Here is a 25,679-nt window from a genome sequence, read left to right as displayed (position 1 = left end):
GCACCCTCCACCGAGCAGGCGACGGCGGCGTCTAGACGGCAACAACCGACCGCTCGGGACGCCAGGGGCCGCGGTATCCCGGCAGGATGACTTGCTTTGGGGCTCCTTTTGCGACGGTGCCGTTTACATTTACGGCAGGCAGCCTCGCTTCCGGCAGCGTGGGCGGTTTCTCGGTGGCGGCGGGTGCTGCTGAGGCGAGTGGCCGCTGGCGGCGTGCCCGCCCGCCCCCTCGCGTCTGTGTCCGTGTGTGGAGGTACGCCGTGTGTGAGGAGGTAGGGCTGGAGACGCGCCGGGCCGCGGGCGGGGGTCCGGGCCGCGGGGGGGGGGGCGCCCTCGGCGGGGATCCCCGCACCCAGAGCGCCGGCAACGGCGGCGGCGCCCCGCGGGCCCCGTGAGGCGCCCGGGAAAGGCGCTGTGGGTGTGCATGTCCTCGCTTTGTGCCGCCGCTTGGAAGGTTGCACAGCCTTGTGCTGGGGCTGGAGAGCACGTTCGACCCTCCCACGGGTGTGCGAGTGAAAAAAGACGCCGTCTCTGCGAGTCGCTTTTTACAGGTAGGCGTTGCGGTGGATGGCACCTGAGGTGTAAACTTGGCGTTTTCACGTGCCTGCGTGGTTTTAGTGGGGATTGGAGTGGCTGACCGTTAAATTAACAAACAAGGCTGTCAGGAGGCTTTCATTTGTACCGCGAATCAAACGTGAACCAGCTTTTACATCTTAAACGGCTGATTTCTGTCCACAGTTTAGGAGGCCGTAGAGAATGGCTTTCCGTGGAAGAGGAGGTGGAGGAGGAGGAAGAGGAGGTGGCTTCAGTCGTGGAGGAGGTGGCGGCGGTGACAGAGGTGGCTTTAATCGCGGTGGACGAGGTGGCTTTGCACGGGGAGGTGGACGAGGAGGCTTCAACAGAGGCGGATACGACCAGGGGCCTCCAGAAAGGGTAGTTTGTAAGTTACGTGAAGAGATTGTATTTATTTAATTTAGAATGACTGCTCCAGATCTTTAGCTTGTTTGTGCTTTATTTCAGTATTGGGAGAGTTCATGCATCCGTGCGAAGATGACATTGTTTGTAAATGTAAAACAGAAGAAAACAAGGTGCCTTATTTCAATGCCCCAGTGTACTTGGATAATAAGGAACAGATTGGCAAAGTGGATGAAATCTTTGGACAGCTGAGAGATTTTGTATCCTTTGAAAAAATGCGTGATGTGCCATATGGGTTTGTTGAAGGGTGATTGATTATTAAATGGAATTTCTCTAGGGTTTTAAAGTAGTTCAAGGCATGGCTACCGGTTAGATGTTAGTCACAAGTCTAGCTGGAACTGATGGTGTCGGTAGGTGACGCATTCACATTACGTGCCTAACTTAAAGCTTTTCCAGTATGACAGACTACCTTATGTTGGTGTCGTGGTTTAACCCCAGACAGCAACTAAGCACCACACAGCTGATCACTCACTTCCCTCTCCCCCCTCCAAGTGGGATGGGGGAGAGAATTGGGGAAAAAAGTAAAACTCGTGGGTTGAAAAAAGAACATTTTAATAGAAGGGAAAGGAAGAAAATAATAATGATAATAATAACAGTAATAAAATGACAATAATAATAATAAAAGAATTGGAGTGTACAAAACAAGTGATGCACAACACAATTGCTCACCACTCACCAAATGATGCCCAGTTAGTTCCTGAGCAGCCATCCAGCCCCCACCAAGCCAACTCCCCCCAGTTTATATACTGGGCATGACATCACATGGTATGGATTATCCCTTTGGCCAGTTTGGGTCAGCTGTCCTGGCTGTGTCCCCTCCCAACTTCTTGTGCCCCTCCAGCCTTCTTGCTGGCTGGGCATGAGAAGTTGAAAAATCCTTGGCTTAGTCTAAACATTACTTGGCAACAACTGAAAACTTCGGTGTGTTATCAACATTCTTCTCATACTAAATCCAAAACGTGACACTATATCAGCTACTGGAAAGAAAATTAACTCTATCCCAGCCAAAACCAGGACAGTTGGGCAGAGGTTTTCAGTCAACACCAGTACTGGCAGATGTCTTTTGGATCCACAGTGGTTCGAGATGTTACTTTTTTCTAGCTACTCGACCACATTTTCTGCTATAGATTACTTGCCTATAATAGAGTTGGATTAAGGGAGTGGGGGGTTTTTTTGTGCATTAGAGGACCTTGCTCATGCTCCAGCTTATTAATTATAAAGGTGAATTTGTGCTAGGAAGTCCTATTGCTCATTGTCCAGCTTATTACTTAAACTGCCAATAAAAGTGGGTTTGTGCTAGGTTGTCCTCTTGCAAAGCAAGCTTGTTGAGACAGAGGCACTGGGTCCATTCTGTTGTCACTGCCAGATTGACAGAATCCATGACAAAAGCAGGACAACTGGGGGAGTAACCCTTTAATGTGGCAGTAAGACTTAGCCTGTGTTGGCTGGTTGAGCATCAGTAGCTAGCTGTATGCATTTTCCTCTCTCACATTAAATGTGAAGTAAAATGTGCAGGTTTAAATCACTCGCACGCTCTGAATGTATTAAGTTGCAACTTTACTTTTTGTATTGGAATTATTTGAATTCCAGAAACTTGCTTCCTTCCTACAACAGCATATTAAGAAAATACGTTACTGGATTTTGCAGCTCCTTGCTTCTCCATTTAATTTTGAATTGTAATTAAGCAGAGTTGGCCAGCAGCTCCTTTTGATCTTGGGAACCCCGAACCAATGTCCTTAAATATTAGAGAGCCAAATGATTCATGGAAGACTGCATGTGGGGTTACAGAGAGTGCCTGCCACTTCACTGTAGAATGAGGCTGGGCATGTGGTTGGTCCAGCAGTCCCTGCTGGCTCTTACCTTTCCACAGCCAGGCAGTTGTACTACCCAGCAGCAGCAGCACTAGCAGAGCCCCTGCAGCATATAAATTGTTCCAGATAAGCCTTGAGGTCACCCTGGGCCTAAAGGGGTCATCACTTGCTATACAAATTTGTTTCTTTACAATTATGTTTTTATGTACTCTTTCCACTGGTATGTTCTTCCTTATGCTTTAATACATGGAGGGAAGAAATGATTTTGCCACAAAACACTGTATTTGTAACTGAAAAAACCATGAGAAAAATTGGAAATAGTTTCTCCTGATCTTTTAATTGTAGTTTTTCATTTGCGGTGATGATGTTTAACTTCATTTATAAAATACTAATTTAGAAAATATCTGAATGTGCTTTTCATATAATAATCAAAGTCACAATTTCTAATGTTTTATTCCTGCTGTGTTCCTTAAAGAAACTAACAGTATTTTTCAGTGAAACTGTCTGAGAACATGAAAGCCTCTTCATTTAAAAAAATGCAAAAGGTTAGCCGATCTCAATAACGGAATTCTACTGCATGTCATGAGTTAGATAAATCTACTCTGTCATCAGACAATAAAAGCTTTATTAACTTTTTATTAACTTTAAATGCTAGTTGTCCTTTATAAACATTAAGTATTCGTTTCCTCTTCCTTTTCACTTTTGTATCTGCCACATTCTTCTTGCTCCCTGCCTTGCAAAAAAAGATGTAGCGAATGAAACTCAAGCATCATCTATGTTTTAATAACTTTATAACACTTTGGTTTAATTCTTGCGTGCTTTCTTTATTTGGCTATTTGCAGAGGACAGTTGGACATAAAGGGTTGAGACCCAGTTGTGGATATTTGTAAAGGGAGACATTAATGTGCTCTTTAGTCTTGGTATTTTCAAAGCCTGATGGAACTCTCTTCCTACAGTTTTACATTGATCCAGCAAAGCTGCTACCCCTTCAGAGATTTTTGCCAAGGCCACCTGGAGAAAAAGGTGCTCCCAGAGGAGGTGGTAGAGGAGGACGTGGTGGTGGACGTGGAGGAGGAAGAGGTGGTGGTAGAGGTAAGATCCCAAGAATGGAAGCTGGAGAATGTTGACTTTTATTTGGTGTGGGGCGGGTCATTTTGGGGGGAAAGGGGGGCAGGTATTTTGGGGTTTGGGTTTTTTTGGGAGGGGGGGTGTTGGTAAAGCTGCCATTGAGTACTTGAATATCAACAGTTGTACTGCAAAGAAAAATGTTATGCATATTTCTGTTTGATGGCTCAACGGAAGAGATGGTGATATCTCTCCAATGGCAAGACCTAGGCTTCTGTAGCTAGCTAAAGAACAGCTCCAAAACCTAGGGAGGAGACTATGCTGGTTTATAAAAGACAGAAAGCATGGCTACTAAGCAAACTTGTGGTAAAAAGTTGTAGATAATACACACTCAAAATTGTCAGCGAAAGTTGTACTTTTAGTATGTTCTAAAAATCTAGTTTGGACAAAATACTTGAAATGCAGTGTTTGAGAGGCATGAATGACCTGGTAGATCTCATTCTTCTTTGCTTTTTCAACATCATTTGTGATGTACTCGTCAATTAAAGCTGAAGTTAATTTTTTTCTTACATTGCAGTTTCTTGCCTCTTCTCCCTACCCTGCCTCTTTGCAGCAAGGCAGAAGTGTTTCAAAGTTTTGTTGAGTTGTAATTCATTAATTAATAGTTGTAATTAGTTTTATACTCTTATGAAAGAAGTTTATCATGGAGTTTTGTTAGTGTCTTTAGTATTTTGGATATTGTATATCAGTTATTAAACAATATCTAAAATGCTGCAGATGGTCCCTAGCAGTGACAAGGTACTAGTAATTGACCTAGTAACTGTCCAGCAATTGACAGTTTCCGGTTTTTTGTTGTTGTTCTTTTCCTTTCAGAAGCTGTCAATGAAGTAAGTTGTTATACATGACAAAGAATTTATATGCTCCTCAAAGTGTAATTTCTTTTCTATGTTTAGGAGGATTTGGAGGAGGAAGAGGTGGAGGAAGAGGAGGAGGATTCAGAGGAGGAAGAGGTGGAGGAGGAGGAGGATTCAGAGGGGGAAGAGGTGGCGGAGGAAGCTTTCGGGGTGAGTGTGTGGTTTTTACATTTCAGTAGTAAGAATGGCTCCTGATATCTAAAGCTTTTAAATGTTAAACAGTATTTTTTAATCTCTTACAGATGTTTATAGTTTTATGCAAAAAGTTTCTGTGCCTCACAGTAGCTAGCTTAAATCGAAGCATAGTATTCTGCATTTTTTGATGCTGTGTAAGACCATGCTAGTTTTTTTGCATTCAAAAAGGACTGTGAGAACAGCTAATGATGATAAATTATTTTATTCTAACAGCTCCTTTAGTGTTATGTATATAATTTATTTGCTGTAAATGCATCTAAGATGTGAATTGTTTCTTCTTCCCTCTTAAAATAGGAAGAGGATATTAAAAATGGAGCCACAAGTATCTCCCCGCTGTCTTACCGTATCATCTACAGAAGTGAAGAACAAGGAAAAATTTTTGTAAAGCACCCTGAAAAAGCTCTTTTTTTATAAAGAACTTGAAGCTGTAAAATGACAACTGTTTTTACACTTAATGACTGTTGATCAGCAAATGAGGAGAGTGTAGCCCCAGGCGAAGAACAGAAGACTGCTCAGAATATACTTGAACTTTTGTAACTAAGTCAGGATTCAATGTTATTCTTAAGCTGTTTGTTTCTGACAAGTGACATTGTCAGTGCTTGACTTCATGTTGGAGTTTGGAGTAAACAATCAATTGAAATATTTTTTCACAAAACCCTACGGGTTCACTACATGCACGCTCGTCAGTATGAACCTGTTACCTACATGTGACTGATCCCTAGTTCTCATCCTCTTTTTGTATTGAATCTTCTGGGTTGCTCTAAAGTGGACGTGCCATTTAAACAACCTTTGTGAACCTTTTTTTACAAACTAAACTTCAAAATTTTGTGTTGATAGAATTTTTTTTATACATAATAATGTATAAAAGGAAAGGAAGATAGCAAAGGATGTTTTGTGGATTTTTCTATATAAATTTCAATGAAAGCCAAAGGCATTAAGACGTGTTCTTCTGTAGAAGCTATCTAATGAATCAGACAAGGTTATTCTTAAGTCACCTAATTATACCTAATTACACTGATACTAAAATTGCTAAGAGTTTTAACTGCCCCCACCTCCTCCTTAGCCTGTCTCTCTTGAGGTTTTGATGTCCTGGCATCACACCTCTGGTGCTCTGAGCTTGTGTAGGACTAAGATTAGATAGCCCATCACAGGGTTCCTCTGCACACAGTGCTTTCAGTTAAGTATTGCTTAAAAAAGGCATGAAAAAATTCCACGAATCTGCTCTCCAATCCAATTAAAATTTGGATGCATTATGAGGATTGTTGAAAAGGTACTAACTGCCCCTTCTTAAGGGTGGAGGAGAACAGGGTGCCTCTCTACTCTAACTTTGGAAATAAAATAGGAATAGAAAGGTAGAATCTCCCTTGATTTCATCCAGACCCAGGAGTCTGTTCACAGACTTTCATACCAAGCACGTTTGAAAAGGGATCTGCAGAATAATTACATGAAAGTATTTTGAACATCTTGTTCATTGTGGAAAGAAGTACATTTCAGAATTGATCGTACACTTGTATTTTTTAATTAATGAATGCAGTAACAGGCAAATGAGTTATATTAGCCTTCTGCATAAGAAAAAGAAACAGGTAATTTGTCAGCACCAGGATTGCAGTGTAACTGGTCGTTTTAACAAACGTGACTTAGTTTGAATAATCTCTGGAACAAGGTAGCAAAACAAATGTTCAAGAATTCAGTTAAGTCTGAACAGATGCTGCATAGCATAACAGATAAAAATGTTCTTCAGCTTAAAAAAAACAAACCACAAAACATTGGAATTTCTGCTAGATCTGCTTTTGTGAGAAGAAACTGAGCCTACTTTTCAACCGCAGCACAATCGGGAATTGAGGGATACTGATTATATTCCTGGTATTGCTACAGACTTAACTTTAACCAGGTCAGTTAAATCCAGACCTCTGAAGATGTTTAGACTTGTTGCAGTGTATTGCTGGGCCTAAGTGACTTAGGGCTCTGATTTGAGGCACTGTAGGGTTGCCCTTTATCTAGACAAACCCTGTGCAAGTCGTTCCATCTCTGGCATACCATGTTGCAGTTGAACAATACCAACCTGCAGTGGAGCTGGAATTATCATGTCTTTTGTTGTGTTTGTAATTGCAACCTCTGCTGTGCTATATTCACTGATGCTTCAGTAGCTAGTCCTGGGTAGCTACTTAGATCTTCCCTTATTTTTCAAGCTTTGGAAGACTAACATAACACAGTCCTTGATCTTATACCCAAATTCATGTTCTGCTTTGCTATTCTTACTGCATGCTTTAGGGACATACTTTATCCCAGGGTATCAGAAGACTACTGCCATCACTTTTAAATTTCATGACGTGACAGCTGATGTTTTAATTGCATGAAGTACCATCTTGCAGCCTAGGACAAGAAGTGTATGCTTTGAATCTCACAGCAGATGGAGCAGTGAGTCAGTCTGAAGCTGCTGCAAGAAAGCAAAGAATTTTACATCTGTGTGTGGAGGGGTTAAAGAACAACATCTATTGCAACTCTAGAGGGAACACCAGCCTCTTGATTATTGGGAACTGTATTGCAGTCCCAGCTGAGAAATGATGAGGAGCATTATGGCATGCCCTACACATATAAATAATGTTGGATGGGATTAACACAAGTACCCAGAGAAAATGTGTAATGGATCTTTGTGGAGATTGTAGGATGTTCAGGTGCTGATGGAAGAATGTCCTCAGTGACTGGGTGTGAAATGAGCTGCCATACGAGGAGGCAGTGTCTGGACATGTCTGCTATGTGGTGGTGCCTTCCCCCCCCCCCCCCGCCCCACCCCTTCCCCAGAATCGGGAAGAATTGTGTTTGGTTGTGGCAAGGCCCATCTAGTCCCTGTTCTGCCTTGTTTTCTCTATGCCATGGCATGACCCTGCCCTCCTAATGCAGGTAGTTGCTAACTGTAATAGATGAAAATTCAGTGTCTTAAAAAAATTTAAGACATGTCTTGTCTACAGCGTAGTGCTACAATGAACTAAAATACAGGTTCTCTAATCTTATATGACACCTTCCTCTCCGTCTTGAACTTTTTATTCAAATCCAATCTGTGATTCTGTCACTGTGCTCCTGGTCCTAGTGAGTGAAGTGTTTGAGTTTTACATATGTGCTTACAGATGTCCTAGGCTTTTTCTGCAGAGAATAGGAAAGGTGGGCTTACCACCACCCTGACAGAAACAGGTATGTTGGCAGAAAGGGGAAGTTTCAAGTAGCTGTAGTGTCTGGGGAAAAGAAGTCACAGTGCAGTCTGAAGCAAAGGAGGTGGGGGAGAGGTGTTAGTGGCAGTGTAGGTTCTTGATGATGGTTTGGTGTTCCCTTGATTTCCCCTCGCTGGCAGCCTTCGGGGCAAATGGCTGGGCCACCTGAAGAACTTCTCACCTGCCACCCGCTCCAGCAGCCCAAAGGGTGTTTCTGTCCTGCAGTATTCCTCTGAAGCTCACGAAGAAGGTAGGCTTCAGCGTACCCCACAGTGCTTGGCTTCCCACCCAGGACACAGCAGGAGTGGTGTCACCTACCCGTCTCCTTGTCCACTTAGTGTCTGCATATGCTCACTGTTGACAGAGGCAGAGCATTCAACAACCAAGTCCGGCTTTCAAAATGTTCCAAGTGAATGTGTTACCCACTGCAGTATTTGACCCAGACACAGGGTCTGACTTTCAGCTGATTTTGAAAATGACAGCTGATAAATCACTAGGATCAGATTGCTTAAAGGTATTTAGAATACCTTGAGCCTCTTGGCCTGGCCACACTGAAATTCTGGGTTTATATTTTTTTTCTATGTGGAATCTAAATCCTTGCTAAACAGAAGGTAATACATGGAGGTGTATTGTAAAGCTTAAATTGTTACCAAAAATGGCTTTAGTACTCCTGCATTCCTTCTTGGAGGGATGTTTTTCCTCCTTGTGTTTTCTGTAGTCACTGGGATAGGATGGCTTAATATAGTTCATAGATTTGCTGTTACTTTGACAGAGAAATTTGCTGAAGTGCAGAAAATAATTGGGATATTCTAATATGTCTGCAGCACTGGAGCACTGGCTGTTGTAGAACAGAAAGGATTCTCGCTAGTACTGACACAAAATAATGGATGTTTGCCTGAAGTATGCAGTGCTGGATAGTCACATACATACTGGTGCAAAGTTATTTGCGGTTGTGCAGAGCATTGTCTTGGTAAGAAACAATGGTGATGTCTTTAAAAAAAGGTACAGCTACTGCACAAGGTATGGCAAGTAAAAAGCTTTATGGAGTCACGTATTTTTTTCAGGGCGTTTTCTTCAGTCAGCTGAAAATCTCTTTAGAGTCAAGCTTTTCTAATCAACAGTTTAAGTCTCTGTGAGGGAGGGAAAAAAGTAATTTATTAACTTGTTTTCCATTGGGTTTGAACGATTTTCATCTGTTTGCGAAAATAAGATTAAAGGGAAGTTCTGCTTTATAGAGCCCTCTAGTGGTGCTGTGCTTAATAAACGTAGGAGGGTTTTGTTTTTTTAGCGTGGTTTAGCACTGAAAATGGGAAAGAGATTTTATTTTGGTTTTCAATTTTAAAATTTTTATTTATTTTTTTTTAACGCAAACGGTAGGTTTCTCTACTCTCATCACTTGTGGATTAAAATATACTTTACACATAACTGAAAGCAACTTGCTAAACCCTGTGAAGAGTTTTGCATTGCCCCTTATCTATACAGATACCTACTAATTTAAGAATGGACTTAAATAGAAAATGTGATTTGTTGCAACTGATCTGGGACAAGTGGGAAGGAAAAGCATCACATGAGGTTATAAAGTGCCCCTCTGACACTAGTAATACTATCTGATATTGGAGGATAAAAACAGCCTGAGGTTTTGGATTGTTGTGTTGTTGTGGTTTTTTTTTTCTTATGCCAGTATTAAAAAGCAACGTGGTAAGCCATATTTTATCTGCCTTAGGAGCTGTGCTTCCAACTTTCTAGATTATCTGTATACTTTAATACTTAATTCCTTGCTTTATCTTTTTGGCTTGTTTTATGAACTGCAGTGTTCTAGAAAAAATTACTTTCAGGTTAATGATAAGTAGTGCCTGCCTTTAATTTTAACTTTTTTTTTTCTTAATTCCTGTTGCTGTAAAATTAGCCAAATTTAAGAGGAGACAGAGACAATGCGATGGTATATAGGGTGGTATATTAGAAACTTGCTTTTTAACGAACAAGTATGTATAAAATATGTGCGGTCTCATTAACTGCTACTCTAGGTCTGGAATCCTATCTGAATAAAAATAGTAATGCTTTGCTTTTCTGTGACATTCAGCATTGCAAGCTCTGACTTCTGTGGAAGCTGCAAGATCTGAGATGCTTTTGAAAATCTTGCCAAAGTTTCAGGGGAGGAAAGCAAAGATATCAAATGATCACTATGCTTTTATCTTTCGAGGCAGGACTATGGGGCACTAGGGAAGTGGCTTCATTGCCAAACAGATCATCTTTTCTTTCAGAACCCTCCCACCCTGTTCCTCCTTAATCCTTTTCTGACAGGAAAAATACCGTAATAATAGAAGTACCTTGAGAACTGTAAGAGTGAGTGTAGATTTGTGGCATTAAAGAAAATGTTTGCTGGTAGAACTGTGACACATAATCGTCTGTAGTAATGATGACTAAATTTTGTGACCGCACAAATTTTTTATCAAAATTTTCTTACTTCAGATTAGGTGAAAGATGCAGGATGTCTGTTTTGGAAAGCTGAGGAGTGGGTGGGAATGCTCTATGAGTGTTTCATGGGTTAGAGAAGGGAGAGTTTTTCAAGTATACTTCCTTTCTATGGGATGGCTATATTCCTCAGTACTGCCTGTGTCACTACACCCTTATTGCTGCTCAGAAGACACGGCCCTAGCCTGGGAGCCTGCCTGAGCTGCCTGCGAACCACATACAACTGAAGAACCACTGGTTGCTCATTCTTGTCACTTTTATGAGTACAAAACTGGAGGCAAAAACCATACGAAGGGGAACTGGTGGGAAACACCTTCTTTAATTGCGTATACTGATACTGCATATAAGCTCTTTGGGCAAGGGTTTATTGCAGCTAATATTTATGCAGGATTTTGCGAAAGGTCTTTACTTTGGTGTGCTGCTACCCTCATCATTGAAGAGAAGAAAACATGAGCTTCTGCTGCTCAGGGCTTTGGAAAACGCCTAATGATTTTCTGCCCAGTAACATGCTTTGGAAAATTTGCCCGAAGTAAGCTTACATGTGTGTGTTTGGGAGAGGGAAGGTGTCAGACTTGTAAGGCATATTCAACAACCATTTTCTGCAGACCGGGCTATTTTAGAAATGTAGCAATTGGGTGTTCTGAAAGTCATGCTTCACTTCAGAAAATACTGGACTGTGTTCTTGTGTCTTCTGTGTCAGTTTGAGAGTTTAAATCAAACGAGGAATCTTAAAGAAGTAGGTCTTTAAGGATTTGAAGGGATGGACTTTAGAGTAAGCGTATCCTGCTTTTTAAAGAAATTGACATTCGTGTCTATGTTGTGCTGCAGTTTTGTGTGTTCACTGTGATGATGGGAATTAATTCCAAGCCAGGCTGATGACCAACTGGCCTGAGCCAACTTTTGTTGAGGTTTCCGAAGCATTGCACAAGAGGTTTGGAGGAAAAAGTTTGGGGGCATGTGACAGTTAATCTCTTTAGCAGTAAGAATGAAGTTTAAGCATACTGTTGGAAATGTACTCTGTTCTGTGCTGCTCTTTGTTTTAATTAACAATCTCCTGCAGAGATTGGGAGTGTAAACTTCTTTGCACTTTAGTCCAATTAAATCATGCTTGGAGGCTGTCAATGGTGGGGGGGAACTCCCCCCTACCCCCCTTTTTTTTAATTGTTCAGTGAGTCTGTTGAATAATGAAAGAATTTGCCTGACAGGGTTTTGTAGTGTTTCGTCGTCTTGATGAATTATTGCAGAGGATAGACGACAGTCTCTTTTGTCCAAAATGCATTGGAATGATTCATCCAATTCCTCAGAAAGTGACAATGAAGCTCATTCAGCCTTTACACAGACTGAGCACAACATAGTTGCAGCTTACTTAATAACAGCAGGTATGGGCATTGGCAAATTGTTGCGTAACTTTTTAAAATAGAACTGTAGATCTGAATGCTCATTTTGTATAGTAACAGCGATGGTATTTCATTTTGTATTACACGAATGTCTGATGGCTTTTCTCCATAGTTTACTGACAAGTTAGCAATCAGCAGGCTGACTGAAGTGTGCAGAAACATCTGAAGTGTGCAGAAACATCTAAGCTTTCTGTTCTATATTTGAAGGAAGCGTTGTATCTCGAAAAATAGATTTTGTTGATACATAATTATAGAATAGAGTGAGAATTGATTTCTGCCAGCTTGCAAAAGAGATAAAAATAGGGCATAGCTGTCACATCTTGCATTTTTCTGTGATGTGCTCGAAGCTATCTTGAGATTTCTCCTGGGCCACATGTTCGTAGTAATATATGTGTAGTCTGAGCATGTGAGCGGGTGTCTGTTAGGGGGATGTAAGGGGAAGGGTTGGAATGTGACTTCGAGGGAGGGAGCTGGTCATTAATCAGAGAAGAGCAGACTCCAGTTGCAGCTGTATTTTTCAGCGATGACACATGTTAGAAAAAGCACGCTGAAAGGCTTGACATCGTGTTCATTCCCTGTGACTGCAATGGCCTTTGGCTAAACTTGAATTATTATGGAATTATTTTTTTTTCCTTTGAAAACTTCCTCATTGTTATGACCACAACTACTTCAGTAATGCTTTTCTGAAACATTGAGTGCTATAGCAATGAAATATCAACCTGACCAAAACCTGAAACCTACTGTGTTTAAAAATAGGCCTTCTATACCTTTATTATGGAAAATTAAATCAGTTTATAAATACTTTATTCACAGACTGTACCATATATTTTCTATGCTATAATTAGCTTTTAAAATACTTTAAAATATGAATGTACTTTAGGTTTATATGAAATAGTATTGCTAATGGTCACATTTTATTTAGCATATCTGTTTGAAGTGGTGACTATCAAATTGCTGTTCTGGTAAAGAGGGTGTTTTTGAATGCAAAGGCAATATATTTCAGGTTTTTGGAGAAATCAGTAGAACAGCTACATAGAGCAGTAGACTTGTTAAGAAGCTGTGGAGATGGATGATGGTCAAGTATTGGAAGGCTAGATACACTCTGCAGTACTACCACACTATTTGCAGTTAACTGGATCAATTAGGTGCTGCAAATATGTGTGATACTTGTTATTTTAATTAAAATTGATTACACTGTATGTAATAAGGTGGTCTTTTCACATAGTTTGACCACCTGGTGTTAGGGATCAAAGCTATAATAGGTGATCAATGGGATTAGTCAGAATCAACCCAGCTCTTCTTTCTTAATCTTGCATGGAAATTAAATGTCTTTCAAAAAAAAGAAGTTGGATTACTTTGTGGGTTTTTTTCTTCTTTTTTTATTTTTCTTGATATAATTGGGGGAGTCTAGTAAATCTTTCACCTATAGCTTGGACTTTCCTGTCTTAATGAGGAGTGTTCTTGACAGTAAGGTCTATAACATCTTTGAAAGTATGATCGATTGCTTTGAAAATGCCTTACCACAGCGAATCTCACACCTGGAAAAATTAAACTGTGTTAATACGCAGATGTCTAAGAATAAAAATGAAGTACAGGTACAGTGTTCATCATTATGCTGCTTTTTAAAAGGTTTGAATGCTTTTCTCTCTTGCAAATAATTGCTTTGTTTTCTGAGAAGGAAGTAATTGTTAAGTATTGCACTCTACAGTGGTCAGTGTATTAATTTTAGTGATGACAATAGGGATACTCGGGCTGCAGGAAGCAATACTGTCTCATGGATATTCTTCACCTTATAAAGGTGAAATTCTCTGGTATCATTTTAAAATGCTAACTGAAAAAGTAAATTCTGTGTTATACACGGACCTAACCTTCAGTGTTTTGATGCTACTACCCATGTGTCTTGCTTAACTCTGTTAGGACTTGTATTTGCATTTGGTCCGCCTTTAGTTTTGTTGCTTCCCTGTGAAGAAGGAAAGTAAGAAATTCTGCTCTTGATCAGGTCATGAGGTTTTTATCTTCACCTTCACAAAACTACAAGATTTAATTAAAGAAATATGGGGATAGTTGTCCAACAGGCCAAGTGGCAGCATCCATGTGCTTTTTCTGAATCACATGAGTTCATCCCAGCTGATGATTTCAGGTTACTGAAGGTCTTGGTCTGCACTCCCTGCCCTCTAAGAAATCAGAGAATCATAGAATTGTTTTGGTTGGAAAAGACCCTTAGGATCATCGAGCCCTACCATAATAAACCTAATACTGCCAAGTCCACCACTAAACCATGTCCCTAAGTGCCACATCTATGCATCTTTTAAATACCTTCAGGGGTGGTGACTTGACCACTTCCCTGGGCAGCCTGTTCCAAGACTTGACAACCCTTTTGGTGAAGAATTTTTTCCTAATATCCAATCTAAACCTCCCCTGGCTCAACTTGAGGCCGTTTCCTCTCCTCCTATCACCACCTGTCAGAAAAGACCAGCACCCACCTCGCTACAACCTCCTTTCAGGCAGTTGTAGAGAGCGATAAGGTCTCCCCTCAGCCTCCTTTTCTCCAGACTAAACAACCCCAGTTCCCTCAGCTGCTCCTCGTAGGACTGGTGCTCTAGACCCTGCACCAGCTTCGTTGCTCTTCTAAGGGACATTGCTTAACTGCTGCCTGGAGAAACTTTGTTCTACTTGACCTGATTCTGAGAAACAGGGAAGAGCACTTCTTGAATCTACATGTTGTTTCTCACTTTGTTCAAGATGGAATCCATCTTCTTTCTTCCATTTTGCTCCCCAGGACATTTTGGGGGGGCTCTATTATTGATTTGTTTTAGTGGTGCTAAAATTATTAAGGAATTGGCATTCATTAGCATTCATAGCTTACCAATTTCTGCTTTCTCTTCCTTAGTTTAGTTTGGTTCCCTCTCCCCTCCCCTCCTTTCCCCTCCCTTCATTTTAAGATTGGGCTCTGAAGCATTAAATTTAAGTGTCTAGCAGGATCCTTCTCTCACCCTCAGGATATGACTTTACAGTCCTGTTGTATTTCTGATTTCATTCTCGGTAGCTGTAATATCTGTTAAAGCATGCCTCATAAGAAGCCTGTACTGTTCTATAAACTTGTAATTCTGTTTTGCTTCTTCTCTCCCAAGATTTGACACGCTACCTACCTGTCAACAGGAGAGGTGACAGAACTGGCACTGCGAGTGCTTTTACTGTGGTGTTAGTTTCAGATGAGATCCCCAGCTCCCTGCTTTTGTTCATTTTAGGGGCTCATAGAATCACAGTGTCGTTCCTGAAATGTGTGAATATGATAGCTGATGGCATCTAATGTGGCTATGCACCTCCAATGTCATCTGTAATGTAATTTTTATGTACTAAGCAAGAGACTGGCACCTGAGATCAGACATGCTTGGTGGTTTTAAAAAGAGAAGGGAAAGAGAGATAGCCAAGAATGAAGTATAATTTCGCCTCATTAGATTTTAAAATTACAGAATCTGTTAAGAGACTTCCTGTAATGTAGGGGGTTGGCACTGATTAATAAAATGTTGCAGTGAAACTCCTTATGTGAGTTTCAGGTAAAAAAGGTACCAATTTACCTAATTGAAATGGAGAAACTCCATTTAAAAGCTGAAGAATGGGTGGTGTCCCTTGTGTGTGTTATCCAAAGTATCATCTTTGTTATATTTTTATGCATGTTATTATGATTGCACTGGCTTTCCTTCTGCCCTTTTTCATATCTGTCATGGTATTAACGTAGCTCTTGCTGAGCATGGTGGTTCAGATGGTACTTCTGATGTGTGTTTGACTTTAGAAATGTCTGCCTCAGTTTGATGCACTGGCGTGTGTGCTTCACATCTATGGATTGTGTTCCTGTGGACTGCCAATGATGGAGTCCACAGGACTTTCCATGAAAGAATTTCCATATCAGTACCAGTTGAAGTCTTCAAAATTCCAATTGTAGAGTTGAAGTGCTTGAAACTGATTCTTGCCCTCAGGTTTTCTAACCCTGCTGATTTGAAGTTACTGTTTGAACTGGAGCGTGTTTGTAGCCTGACTATAAACTGCTGTTAGATTTTTCACTCTGTGCTGCAGCATCGACAGTGACAGAGATGGAAGAACATTGTATAATCCTTAAAAACCTTATTGCCCTTTCCACAGAGGCATGTCAGCAAAAGCTAAGTTGTGTGTGTCAGGTTTTTGGTGGTGCCAACAGAGGAGCAGAAATCCTATCGGTGAAGGTGATGGATTGCCAGGGGACTGGAGCAGGATGGGCAGTGACTGTGAAAGAAGATGGGTCTGCTTTTGGAAGTCCGCATTCAGTATGACAGCCATTCATTCAATCTCCTTACAGAATTATGCCTCAGATCTGTGATGATGGAAACCATAGTGTTTTGATTCATAGGTGAAACTTCTTAAATAAAAAGAAAAATTCTGAGGGGCATTTCCACCGATAACATGTTAGACTTTGACCAAAATAACATTCCACAATGCGCTTGTAATTTAAGGTGCCCAAGCTATACAAATGTTTGTAAGTTTAGGATTTGGTTCAGTAACAGCTGTGCCAGACTAGGGAATCCATGAACAATTTAGAAATTCCTGTTGTTATTTACAAGTTGTTTTTTTTAATGGCTTTGTTTGCTTGACCATGTTGGAATTATCCATTTTATTGATAAGAGCCCTGAGTCTTTCTCTGCTGAGGTGCAAGGGGGAGTTTTTAACTTGATTATCCATTTATTAATAGCTTGTATTAATAGTCGGTTAGTAAAAAGTTTAGAGGATGGGAGTTTACTCTGGATATCTCCGCAACAGGCTAGAGTCTGAAGAGAATAAAACCACAACAAACCCCCACCCCGTTTTGTGGGAGTGCCATGTAAAGTCACTCCAAGAGCCGTGCAGTAGGATTTGGCTAAGAAGGAGGAATAGCAAGAGAAAAGGAGGATCTGGAGGTTTTAATATAGGTCACCAGGTTCAGCAGGAAAAGCTTACTGATGCCCAGTGTCCTGAAGAGTGTTCTGGGCACCTCAAAGAGCATGAAGTCCAAAGCAAATTTCAGATGGATTGGACACGAAGAGAGGAGAATGGACGTTTTAGCTTTAGTACTGTGTTTCTTTATTACAACTCTTTGTCTGCTGCCCATTTCTTGTGTTGCTTAATAATAGACTTCAGCCAGACCGAAGAGGTTTAAAAGGTCAGCGAGGCAGGAGCAAGTTCCGTGCAGAGCTGGACTTTCACCATGGCTATGACGCAGCCCTAGAGCTCGTCGGGTGGGGGAGATAGCTCTGGTGCAGGCCCAGCCGTGCCACTGTGGCAGGTTGCTCAGATCATCCAGACCGCTTGACCAGCCTTAGAAAGCACCGTCTGCAGCCGCCTGAGCCTCCTCGGATGCTCGCGAAGAGCTGGGACCTCATGAGCAGAGAGGGGGGTTAGTCTGGCTAGGATAGTGGAAGCAAATGTCAAAGCTTCTGTATTCCTTTTGCTCAGGATTATCGTCTGAATGCCCAGGAGAACCTCGCTGCTGGGAAAGGAAGATCTCAGGTGGTGGCAAGGGCCTTCTGCTACATCAGGTGCATCATAAGCCCTGCTTTTTTTGCCAGTCACCAACCTGCATTCTTTTTTGCCGTGGAAGACAGCACTGTACGCGGTGGCTGGAGTGTTTGAATTGCAATCCTAGATGCTTTGGAATTTCTGCTATGCTTGTCGTTGCATCGGAAGCCCCAGGTTCAGCAAAACGCTCCGCTTTTGGTCCTTACTGAATCCAAGTTACGTAATTGGAAAAGATTTTCTCTCCTTTTCAGGTGCCTATCCTCTTTGCGAAATTGTGCTTGACTGAAAATAAAGCTTGTTTAGGATTTGGATATTACAATAGGCTGCATTTTCTTCTGCATGCATATTACTGGCTGGTGTGTATCTTCTGTAAAGTTTCCCTTTTTCTGTCTTTACAGGAGTGATAAGCATTTTCAGTAACATTGTTGTGTTAGGCATCTTTGTTAAGTACAAAGAGCTTCGAACAGCAACCAACGCAATTATTATCAACTTGGCTTTTACTGACATTGGTGTCAGTGGCATTGGTTACCCCATGTCTGCTGCCTCAGACCTGCACGGAAGCTGGAAATTTGGCTATACTGGATGCCAGGTATTGCAATTCGGTCAGAGGGAAACTTTTGAGCACTTAAAAGCAAACTGAGAAATAAAAAGTAGCTCTACCTGATATTAGCTCTTTTAAGAGACAACAATTTCTGGATATAGGATTTTTTATGAATTTCATTCCAAAATTATAATCTCAAAAAAACTAAAGTGTAACCTTATATTTATCAACTAGAGATTTAAAAATAGCTTTAAGGAGGCTTAGGAAATTAAATCCCCAAATGAAGAAGGTTATAGTAGCATATGCACATTTGTTGGTTTATTTGACAGTTAAAAGACTTTGGACATGGCTCCTGTTTTGATGATGATCTTGACAGATCTTAATGAGTTCTGCTTGGCAAACACGTGTTCTTTTGGATGGTACTACTAGGATATCCAAAATGAAGGCCTGCAAGGCTATTTGTCTCCATTAAAGATTTAGCCTAGTTTTAATAGCTGTCTATTTTTAAAAATAAACTGGCTGAAAAATTATACTTCCATAGCAGAGGGATGGTGCCCTTTGCTCGCTGTGTACTGTGATTTAAATCTACTTTAAAAAAAAGCCCACAGAACTGCTGGGCTTAAGTTCCCAGGAGAATGACTAGTAATGTAAAGGCATGCGCTGAAAATGTGACTTAAGGAAAATATTAGCAACGCTCTACATTTTGGACCTTTATATAATGGGTGTTTGTAACAATCCGATGTCAGTTGCCTGAGTACACGGTTATTTCAAGCTCAGAATTCAGTCACTGACAGGAAGCATCACTTGCAACACCTTTGGATCTAGACTGACTTGTAGTGGGTTGAAGTTGAATTTAAATCTCACTACCAGTACTTTGGGAGTTAAGACCACTTGCAGCACAACTCGTGTCAACCTAAACCAAGCGAATCCTGTGAACGGAGATGGCTGAATGTCATGTGGTTCTATTATAACCACTGCTGGCATGTGGTCTGGCACAGGGCTCTGTATTTCTGGGGTGCCAGTGGTAACAGAGCCCTTCCAGGCATCCTTGCTGGTCAGGCTGCCCATGGGATGACTGGGCATATGCATTTGGAGCATCTTGGGATTGCAGCGTATGTTACCCTGTGCAGTCGATCTGACGCATGTAAAAATGTGGGCGATGGGGTAAATCAGTGTACCGTATCTGTAAAAGAAGTGTAGTTATACAACAGAGGAAAGAGTGACAATTCAGGACCCCACATTTGCTAAAGCCATAACTTTTTTGATGAGTCAAATGCTCTTCAGGTTTCTTTAACATATACCGAAAACATGAATTGAGCCCCCCCAACCTCCAAAGTCTTTATGTCTGAATCTCAAAATTTACTTATTGAAGTATGGTTTTTGTTTGCTTTTTAGACTACTGTCTTTAGGATTTCTGATGTGTACACAAGCAGGTTGCTTTTGAAATGTTTAATTTTAAATGAGCCAGCTCCAAATTGTCTGCATTGAATTAGTCCCTTCAGTACCTTGCTTATGGAAAAGAACACTGGCTGAATGTAATGTATCGTAGTGCCTTCGATTCAGTCCACAAATTTGTGCTTGTACCTTTGAAAGATTTCTCAGAAATGTTTTTGTTTGTTTGTTTGTTTTAATTTCAGATCTATGCTGCCTTAAACATCTTTTTTGGGATGGCGAGTATTGGTTTGCTCACTGTTGTTGCGGTTGACCGTTATCTGACAATCTGCAGGCCTGATATAGGTACTGTACTTATGGTCAAAAATCGTTCACTGTTGGTCTTCTAGGAAATAAGAGTCTGATCATATTGTTTTCTCATGAATGACTCCATAATTACAGTGCTGGCATAATTTGAATTTAGGGCATGATCCTACAGTACTTGGTTAAGTTATCTAGTTGGCATGGATGGTACTGCTTGTGAAAGTGAAAATTGCACAGTTAGACTGTTATTCTGTTTATAAGTTGTATTTTCTTGGCTATTTACAGTCTTTAGAGGGCCACATCCATGTACAGAAGGACATGAAAAAGCCTCTAGCTGTGGGAGGTTTTGACCTCTGTCAGGCCGGTGTGTGCCTCTAGTGTTGCGTTAACACTGTGCTGGATGTTTTTCTCTCCTCTCTGTTACAGCTGGACTGTAACAGTCAATTCCTCCCCCTGCGATCATGCAAAGATGTACTTGAATGCACTGTTGCGTAGTAAGCTTTTTGGCACGGGGTTAGAATTGCCTGTGTGTTGTGAGTTGGAACAGGTGATGGTATTTAAGTAGCATTAAAGGCTGGAAAGCTTGGATGTTCAGCAGTATGAAACAGGTATGTTACAGTGTTCGGGAGTGTAGGCCTTTGAAATTGTCATTATTAACCTGGCATACGCTTGCTGGAAGCCACTTGTGCAAGTTCAACACTGGAAAGAAGCAAAAGATGACAATGGTTTGTGATTCTGTGTGCTTGGCCACAGGAAGAAGAATGACTACCCGTAGCTATGCCACTCTAATCCTTGCTGCTTGGATAAATGCAGTCTTTTGGGCTTCCATGCCTACTGTAGGCTGGGCTAGCTACGCTCCGGATCCAACTGGAGCAACGTGCACAGTAAATTGGAGGAAAAATGATGTGTAAGATTCCCTGTCACCCTTTCTTTTAAATTTGCTGTCTGCTGAAGGCTAAGATTATTTAATTCACCACTATATAAGAATAACTTCTTCTTTCTGAAGTATGAAGCCTGATTTGTAAAAATCGTTTTAAAACATAGAGCAAGTCTAGAAAAAATACAGGAATTCAGCCATGCTTGAAATGCAAGACTTGCAGTTGCTAATAAAAAAATTAAAGCTAAAGAAAATTTTCCTAATTCTTTAAAAACTTGTTTTAAAATTTCGTAATAAATCAGAATATCAAATTCTTTAGTAACTTTTGCTGGATGACTATTTGTAAATTCCTGTGTTTTGTTTTTCTGTCTTATCAGGTCCTTTGTTTCCTACACAATGAGTGTAATTGCTGTTAATTTTGTTGTACCCTTAACAGTCATGTTTTACTGTTATTACAATGTTTCCCGGACAATGAAACAATATGCCAGCACTAACTGCCTGGAGAGCATCAACATAGATTGGTCTGACCAAGTAGATGTGACAAAGGTATGGTAAATGAGGGCATGTTTTGTTTTAAGCATGTTCTTTTGTGGTAAAGTCTTGGGGGCAAAGGAAGAGCGCAGCCTTTTAAGCATTTCTGTTTCCTACATTCCCCCTTTTCCTTTCGTACTAAATATTAACTGAAATTTAGCCTTGGTGAAAACTCTTGGCTTGACTTATAACACTAGATTCTTTACTTTTGGCCTAATACTCTTTCCAGATGAATAGCTACTTTGAAGGCTGGGAACAACATGAATTTTCCTTGCCTCTGCCCTCTGTCATTACATAGAAATGTAGCTCAGAGGTGTCCTAGGAGGACTTCTACTCTGTGTCTGCAGAGTCCTTAGGCTTTCTGCTAGGTTCACAGGTGTATCTGGTCTGAAATGGATTGGTCAACTTTGATTGGAACTCATGGCCTAAAAATGAAAGTGCTTTTCCAAGCTCCTAAGCTGTGTGATTCCGATCCCTTGTTCTTTTAAGTCGGTTGAGTTTATCTCTTTCTTATGTAAACAGTAGCGAATGTGAGTTGTGGCATAAAATGATATATCCTGCCTGGAAGGCTGACATTCTTTTAATGTATAAAAGTCCTTGAGAAAGCTTGAAGTTCACTAGCTCCTATGATTTTGTGTAAAGATATGATTTGTGGTTGGGCACGATAAAAATGTGAGAATTGGACAGAAGAGTGTGTACCTATGCTTTTGAATTACTTATCAATGCAAACTTAACATTCTTTGGAAAACTCTCACTGCTAAATTCTGAAAATGGTATTTTTACTGAAAAATAATAATTTGAGCATTTTGCTCTTCTGAAGAACTTTCAGAACGCTTGAAACAGAGGGTTCAGTTATAAATTTAGACTCACATTTGTGAAGAAAATGCATTTTCCTGTTTTGCAGTTGAAGACACTGAGTTATATTTTGGGGGGAAAAAAAAGGAAAAAAGAAAAAAAGATTGAAGCTTTGGAGTTAAGCAGTATCCCTCTTTAGAATAGGACTGCTTGCTTTTTTACAAATTAGCATCTTCTAAGCTTTCTATGCATGAAACTTCTAAATGAAAGGGTTCTTTCTTTACATTATTATCAATAGGTATTGCATTTGTATTTAAATAGGGATCTTCTGCGAAGAGAGGCACTGCTTGTTTATTAGTCATGCTCCGGAACAGCTCATACAAAGTAGCCATTTACTTCTTGTTTCTCATTTTGTTTGTCACTGAAAGACTGAATAAGGGTATAGGTAAACACCACAAGGGAATTCTGTACATACAAAGAGCTCTGCAGCTTTGTATGGTTTTCTAGTGATTTGTTTTGTCCTCTTGATTTATTTGAGATTTCCATTCCAGTTTCCGTTACTGATTCATGTCCCTGGCAAAAGCCGAAAAAGTCTGTCCCAATTGATTGCTCTCCTACCCTCCCACGACTCCCAGTTTGTCACTGTTGAGTTCTAGCTGTGACATGGTGTGTTCTGGGGTGTGAGCCCCAACGTGCCCAGACTGTTCTTGCTGACAGGCAGGCAGAGAAGACATGACTGCTCAGGTATCTCCTCAGTATGATGCTTGAACATGGCTATCATGCTTCATTAAACCAAGCAGACACTTCTGGGTTCCTTACGTATATGGCCTGAGCCTTTGTGTCCTAGAACATTGACTTTCTTTTATTTAACTGTACCATAGTTAAGCCTTAGGAAATGATTTTATTAACAACCTTATTAAATGTTTGGCTTAGATTTTTTTTTCTCTGTTCATATCTACTGTTTGTAATAGCATCCCTGAGTGACCTGTTATGCTGGTCATGATTCATATGTGCAGTTCTCTCTGGCCATTTCAACTTCTGACGGACAGGTTTACCATAATCAGTAGTGCTGACTGTGAAGAAAGATTGTACGTAATGAAATAACAGCATGCCAAAATCCACGGCAGTGTGATGTGCTATTAAATCCCCAAAGCGAGATTTCATTATAACCTGTCAAAATTTGTCAGGTGTGCTTGTTTACATGTTGTTGTTTGGTTCTGGATAGCTCTATTTTCATACAGGTGCATGTGCTTTTGAGGTTAGGTTGCAAGGTCTTCATCTTCAGGTAATACTGGTTATGTGTCTGTTCCTCTTGTTTTACAGATGTCTGTTGTGATGATTGTAATGTTCTTGGTGGCGTGGTCTCCATATTCTATTGTGTGTTTATGGTCTTCCTTTGGAGACCCAAAGAAAATTTCTCCTGCAATGGCCATCATAGCTCCTTTATTCGCAAAATCTTCCACTTTCTATAATCCCTGCATTTATGTTGTTGCAAACAAAAAGTAAGTGTTCCTAACTTAGTACCAGTCTACTTCGTGATTTTAGCATATCATCTAACTATAGAAGGATCATCTGTAAAATATGACAAACTGACTAGTGAAGAGATAAAGGGTAAGCCACTGTTGGTTTACCAAAGATGACTTTTTGGACCAGAAAGTCTAAAAGAAATTGTTTTGATCATCATCAGAACATACTGAATTGATAAAGATTTTTGAGAACATGTTAACAAAGCCTTTGTAAGACAGTTTTGAAAGTCCCTTTGTGGTTTTTCAAAGGGACTCATTATGGAATTTGGGTTGTATCAGCAGTAGACTGGTTTAATGACTGTGGCCAAAATGTGTGGCATCTTAGTGACGTGTAACTTCTGCAGATTTCCTTGCTTGATTTGGGATGTGTCATATTCTGACTGATGAGGATGGATTGTCACTTTTTGCTAGAGTAAATAAGTGAAGTCTGTTCTTCTGTTTTAAGCAAGCATATCCAATGCTCTAACCAAGCCAGTGCCTCTGACTGAGAACTGAGTTTTGCAAAGAGGCATCCTTCCTTTCTCTTCTACCAACCTAGAAGCAGAGCCTGTGATCTCTGTCTAGGGGAACTTACCTGATCGTGTCGAGTCAAAGAAAACCCATCTTGTCTTTTCCCCATTCTGTAAGTTCATCTTTATCGTGGCTGTACCCTGTCCTGGGATAAGCAAAAGCTGCTGTGACCCCTGTTGTAAAAGAAACACTGAATTTAACTGAGTTATTCCTGTACATGGAAGTGAAGAAGACTCAGGTCCTTTTGAATTCCAAATACACCATTTTTTATTAAGTAAGTTTTAATAAAATTGAAAACTATTGTAATACTTAAGGCCTGCTTACCCAGTTTTTCTTTGTATTTGGTTCTCCAGCTAATGATCTTTCTACTTTCCCTTTCTTGTCCTTTGCAGGTTTCGGAGGGCAATCCTGGCAATGGTGCGATGTCAGACAAGACAAGAGATAACTATAAACAATGCCTTGCCCATGAGTGTATCTCAAAGTGCATTGACATCGTAGAACTCGTGTCATTTGCCTGCATAAATTAAACGGAAAGGAGTGAAATCTGGGTTAAAGTTAATTAATCTTTCGGAAGATTAATCTTTTGGAATAATAATCTGCCCCAGCCAGCCAGCTGTTTTCTGTTAATCACAGTAATGTTTTTAGATAGGTTAAGAAGACAAAAAGACAAAATCCACTAAGACTTTAATTTTTGAGTGAGGTTTATTGGCCCAATATGTCTGTCCCAAACAAAAAAGGCTAGTGAAGTGGTTGCTGTGACTCTTACAGGTTTGGACAAGGTGACATGGGGGCAGGGAGAGACTGGAGCAGGAAGCGCTTAGGTTCGGTAACATCGATTTTGCACCTGTAATTCCTTTCCCTCAAATTCCCTTGAAAGTTTTCCAGACTTGAAATATTCTGGGTTCTCCCTGTGTGAATATATTTCTATACCAGGTGTCCCTGTTGATACGCTTTGCGAAGTTCTCTTTCTGTGAATATGTTAAGTCACCAAAATACCTAGCCAAACCCTATAGAACCTGTTATCAGCTTTTAGGATTTTGAAGGAGTTTAAGGGTATTTAATGTATTTTTAAAGTTTTGGCTCGCGCAACCGAATGAATTTGTAGGAAAGACAGCTTTTGTTTTAGTAGTAGTACATTTCTAGTGCTTGTGACTGCACAGCAAATCCTGAAAATGAGACAAAATGCACCCTAAAGCTTGACACTTGGGAGGTCATAAAACTGAGTAAATATTTATGGTAATTTCTCATCATTTCTAAGTCAATCTCACGGTTATATAGGTCTGTTGTGTAATATTCAAAAAATACCTTTGGTGATGTGAGCAATGGATTTATTCAGGATGGAAAAGATGACTGTGTATAGATTTATCTATGAATGGTAGTATATGCACTTTTGATGTTTCTCAGATTTTGAGAATAAATACCTTCTACTATTATGTATGCATGCATCTGAAGTTTGGCTTTGCAGTGTGTAACTTACTTAAAATATTTGGGGGGGGGGGGGGTAAAAACCTGTTTTTATGGGATTTTTTTAAAAGCTCTGGAATCTAGGCTTCCTATTAATTTGTAATTCTTAGTATTAAAGAAAATGCAATTCAATATCCTCATGCTGTACTAGATTTCCGTCAGGAACCTTGGAATTCTTT

General features: G+C 40.4%; 3 protein-coding genes across 8 annotated transcripts in view; all 3 read left to right on the top strand.

The window, feature by feature from the left end:
- Nucleotides 1-163: 163 nt before the first annotated feature.
- GAR1 (GAR1 ribonucleoprotein) lies at nt 164-5,890 on the top strand. Of its 5 annotated transcripts, none has more exons than XM_049814894.1 (7): nt 164-272; nt 739-940; nt 1,021-1,175; nt 3,272-3,331; nt 3,743-3,878; nt 4,805-4,915; nt 5,255-5,890. In XM_049814894.1, the coding sequence occupies exons 2-7, from the start codon at nt 757-759 to the stop codon at nt 5,266-5,268; spliced, it is 660 nt and encodes a 219-aa protein (XP_049670851.1). In that variant the 5' UTR covers nt 164-272; nt 739-756; the 3' UTR covers nt 5,269-5,890. The 5 variants fall into 5 exon arrangements, with proteins under 5 accessions (XP_049670851.1, XP_049670850.1, XP_049670854.1 ...); XM_049814893.1 differs by having other exon boundaries at nt 194-253; XM_049814897.1 differs by having other exon boundaries at nt 195-253; nt 4,841-4,915.
- Nucleotides 5,891-6,619: 729 nt separating this feature from the next.
- Nucleotides 6,620-25,679, top strand: part of LRIT3 (leucine rich repeat, Ig-like and transmembrane domains 3) — a 34,829-nt gene continuing 15,769 nt past the window's right edge. Inside the window, exon 1 of the mRNA XM_049814887.1 lies at nt 6,620-6,623. The gene's annotated coding sequence lies outside the window, so the exon portion shown is untranslated. The remainder of the gene's footprint in view (nt 6,624-25,679) is intronic.
- RRH (retinal pigment epithelium-derived rhodopsin homolog) lies at nt 10,625-25,479 on the top strand. 2 transcript variants are annotated; one of them, XM_049814889.1, is made up of 7 exons: nt 10,625-12,017; nt 17,960-18,150; nt 19,740-19,839; nt 20,551-20,704; nt 21,052-21,220; nt 23,324-23,502; nt 24,429-25,479. In XM_049814889.1, the coding sequence occupies exons 1-7, from the start codon at nt 11,912-11,914 to the stop codon at nt 24,532-24,534; spliced, it is 1,005 nt and encodes a 334-aa protein (XP_049670846.1). In that variant the 5' UTR covers nt 10,625-11,911; the 3' UTR covers nt 24,535-25,479. The 2 variants fall into 2 exon arrangements, with proteins under 2 accessions (XP_049670846.1, XP_049670847.1); XM_049814890.1 differs by lacking the exon at nt 10,625-12,017 and adding an exon at nt 17,496-17,581.

This window comes from Accipiter gentilis, chromosome 12, assembly GCF_929443795.1.
Source record: "Accipiter gentilis chromosome 12, bAccGen1.1, whole genome shotgun sequence".
Classification (NCBI taxonomy): Eukaryota; Metazoa; Chordata; class Aves; order Accipitriformes; family Accipitridae; genus Astur; species Astur gentilis.
Note: the sequence above shows the minus strand (reverse complement) of the source record. Positions and strands in the feature narration are given on the sequence as shown.

Excerpts from the sequence above, each read along its gene's own strand:
- GAR1 (XM_049814894.1), top strand. The coding sequence starts at position 757 with ATGGCTTTCCGTGGAAGAGGAGGTGGAGGAGGAGGAAGAGGAGGTGGC. Across the intron at positions 1,176-3,271 it reads TTGGACAGCTGAGAGATTTT|TATTTTTCAGTGAAACTGTC; the intron begins GTATCCTTTGAA and ends AGAAACTAACAG. Across the intron at positions 3,879-4,804 it reads AGGAAGAGGTGGTGGTAGAG|GAGGATTTGGAGGAGGAAGA; the intron begins GTAAGATCCCAA and ends TTCTATGTTTAG.
- RRH (XM_049814889.1), top strand. The coding sequence starts at position 11,912 with ATGCATTGGAATGATTCATCCAATTCCTCAGAAAGTGACAATGAAGCT. Across the intron at positions 19,840-20,550 it reads AATCTGCAGGCCTGATATAG|GAAGAAGAATGACTACCCGT; the intron begins GTACTGTACTTA and ends GCTTGGCCACAG. Across the intron at positions 23,503-24,428 it reads TATGTTGTTGCAAACAAAAA|GTTTCGGAGGGCAATCCTGG; the intron begins GTAAGTGTTCCT and ends TGTCCTTTGCAG.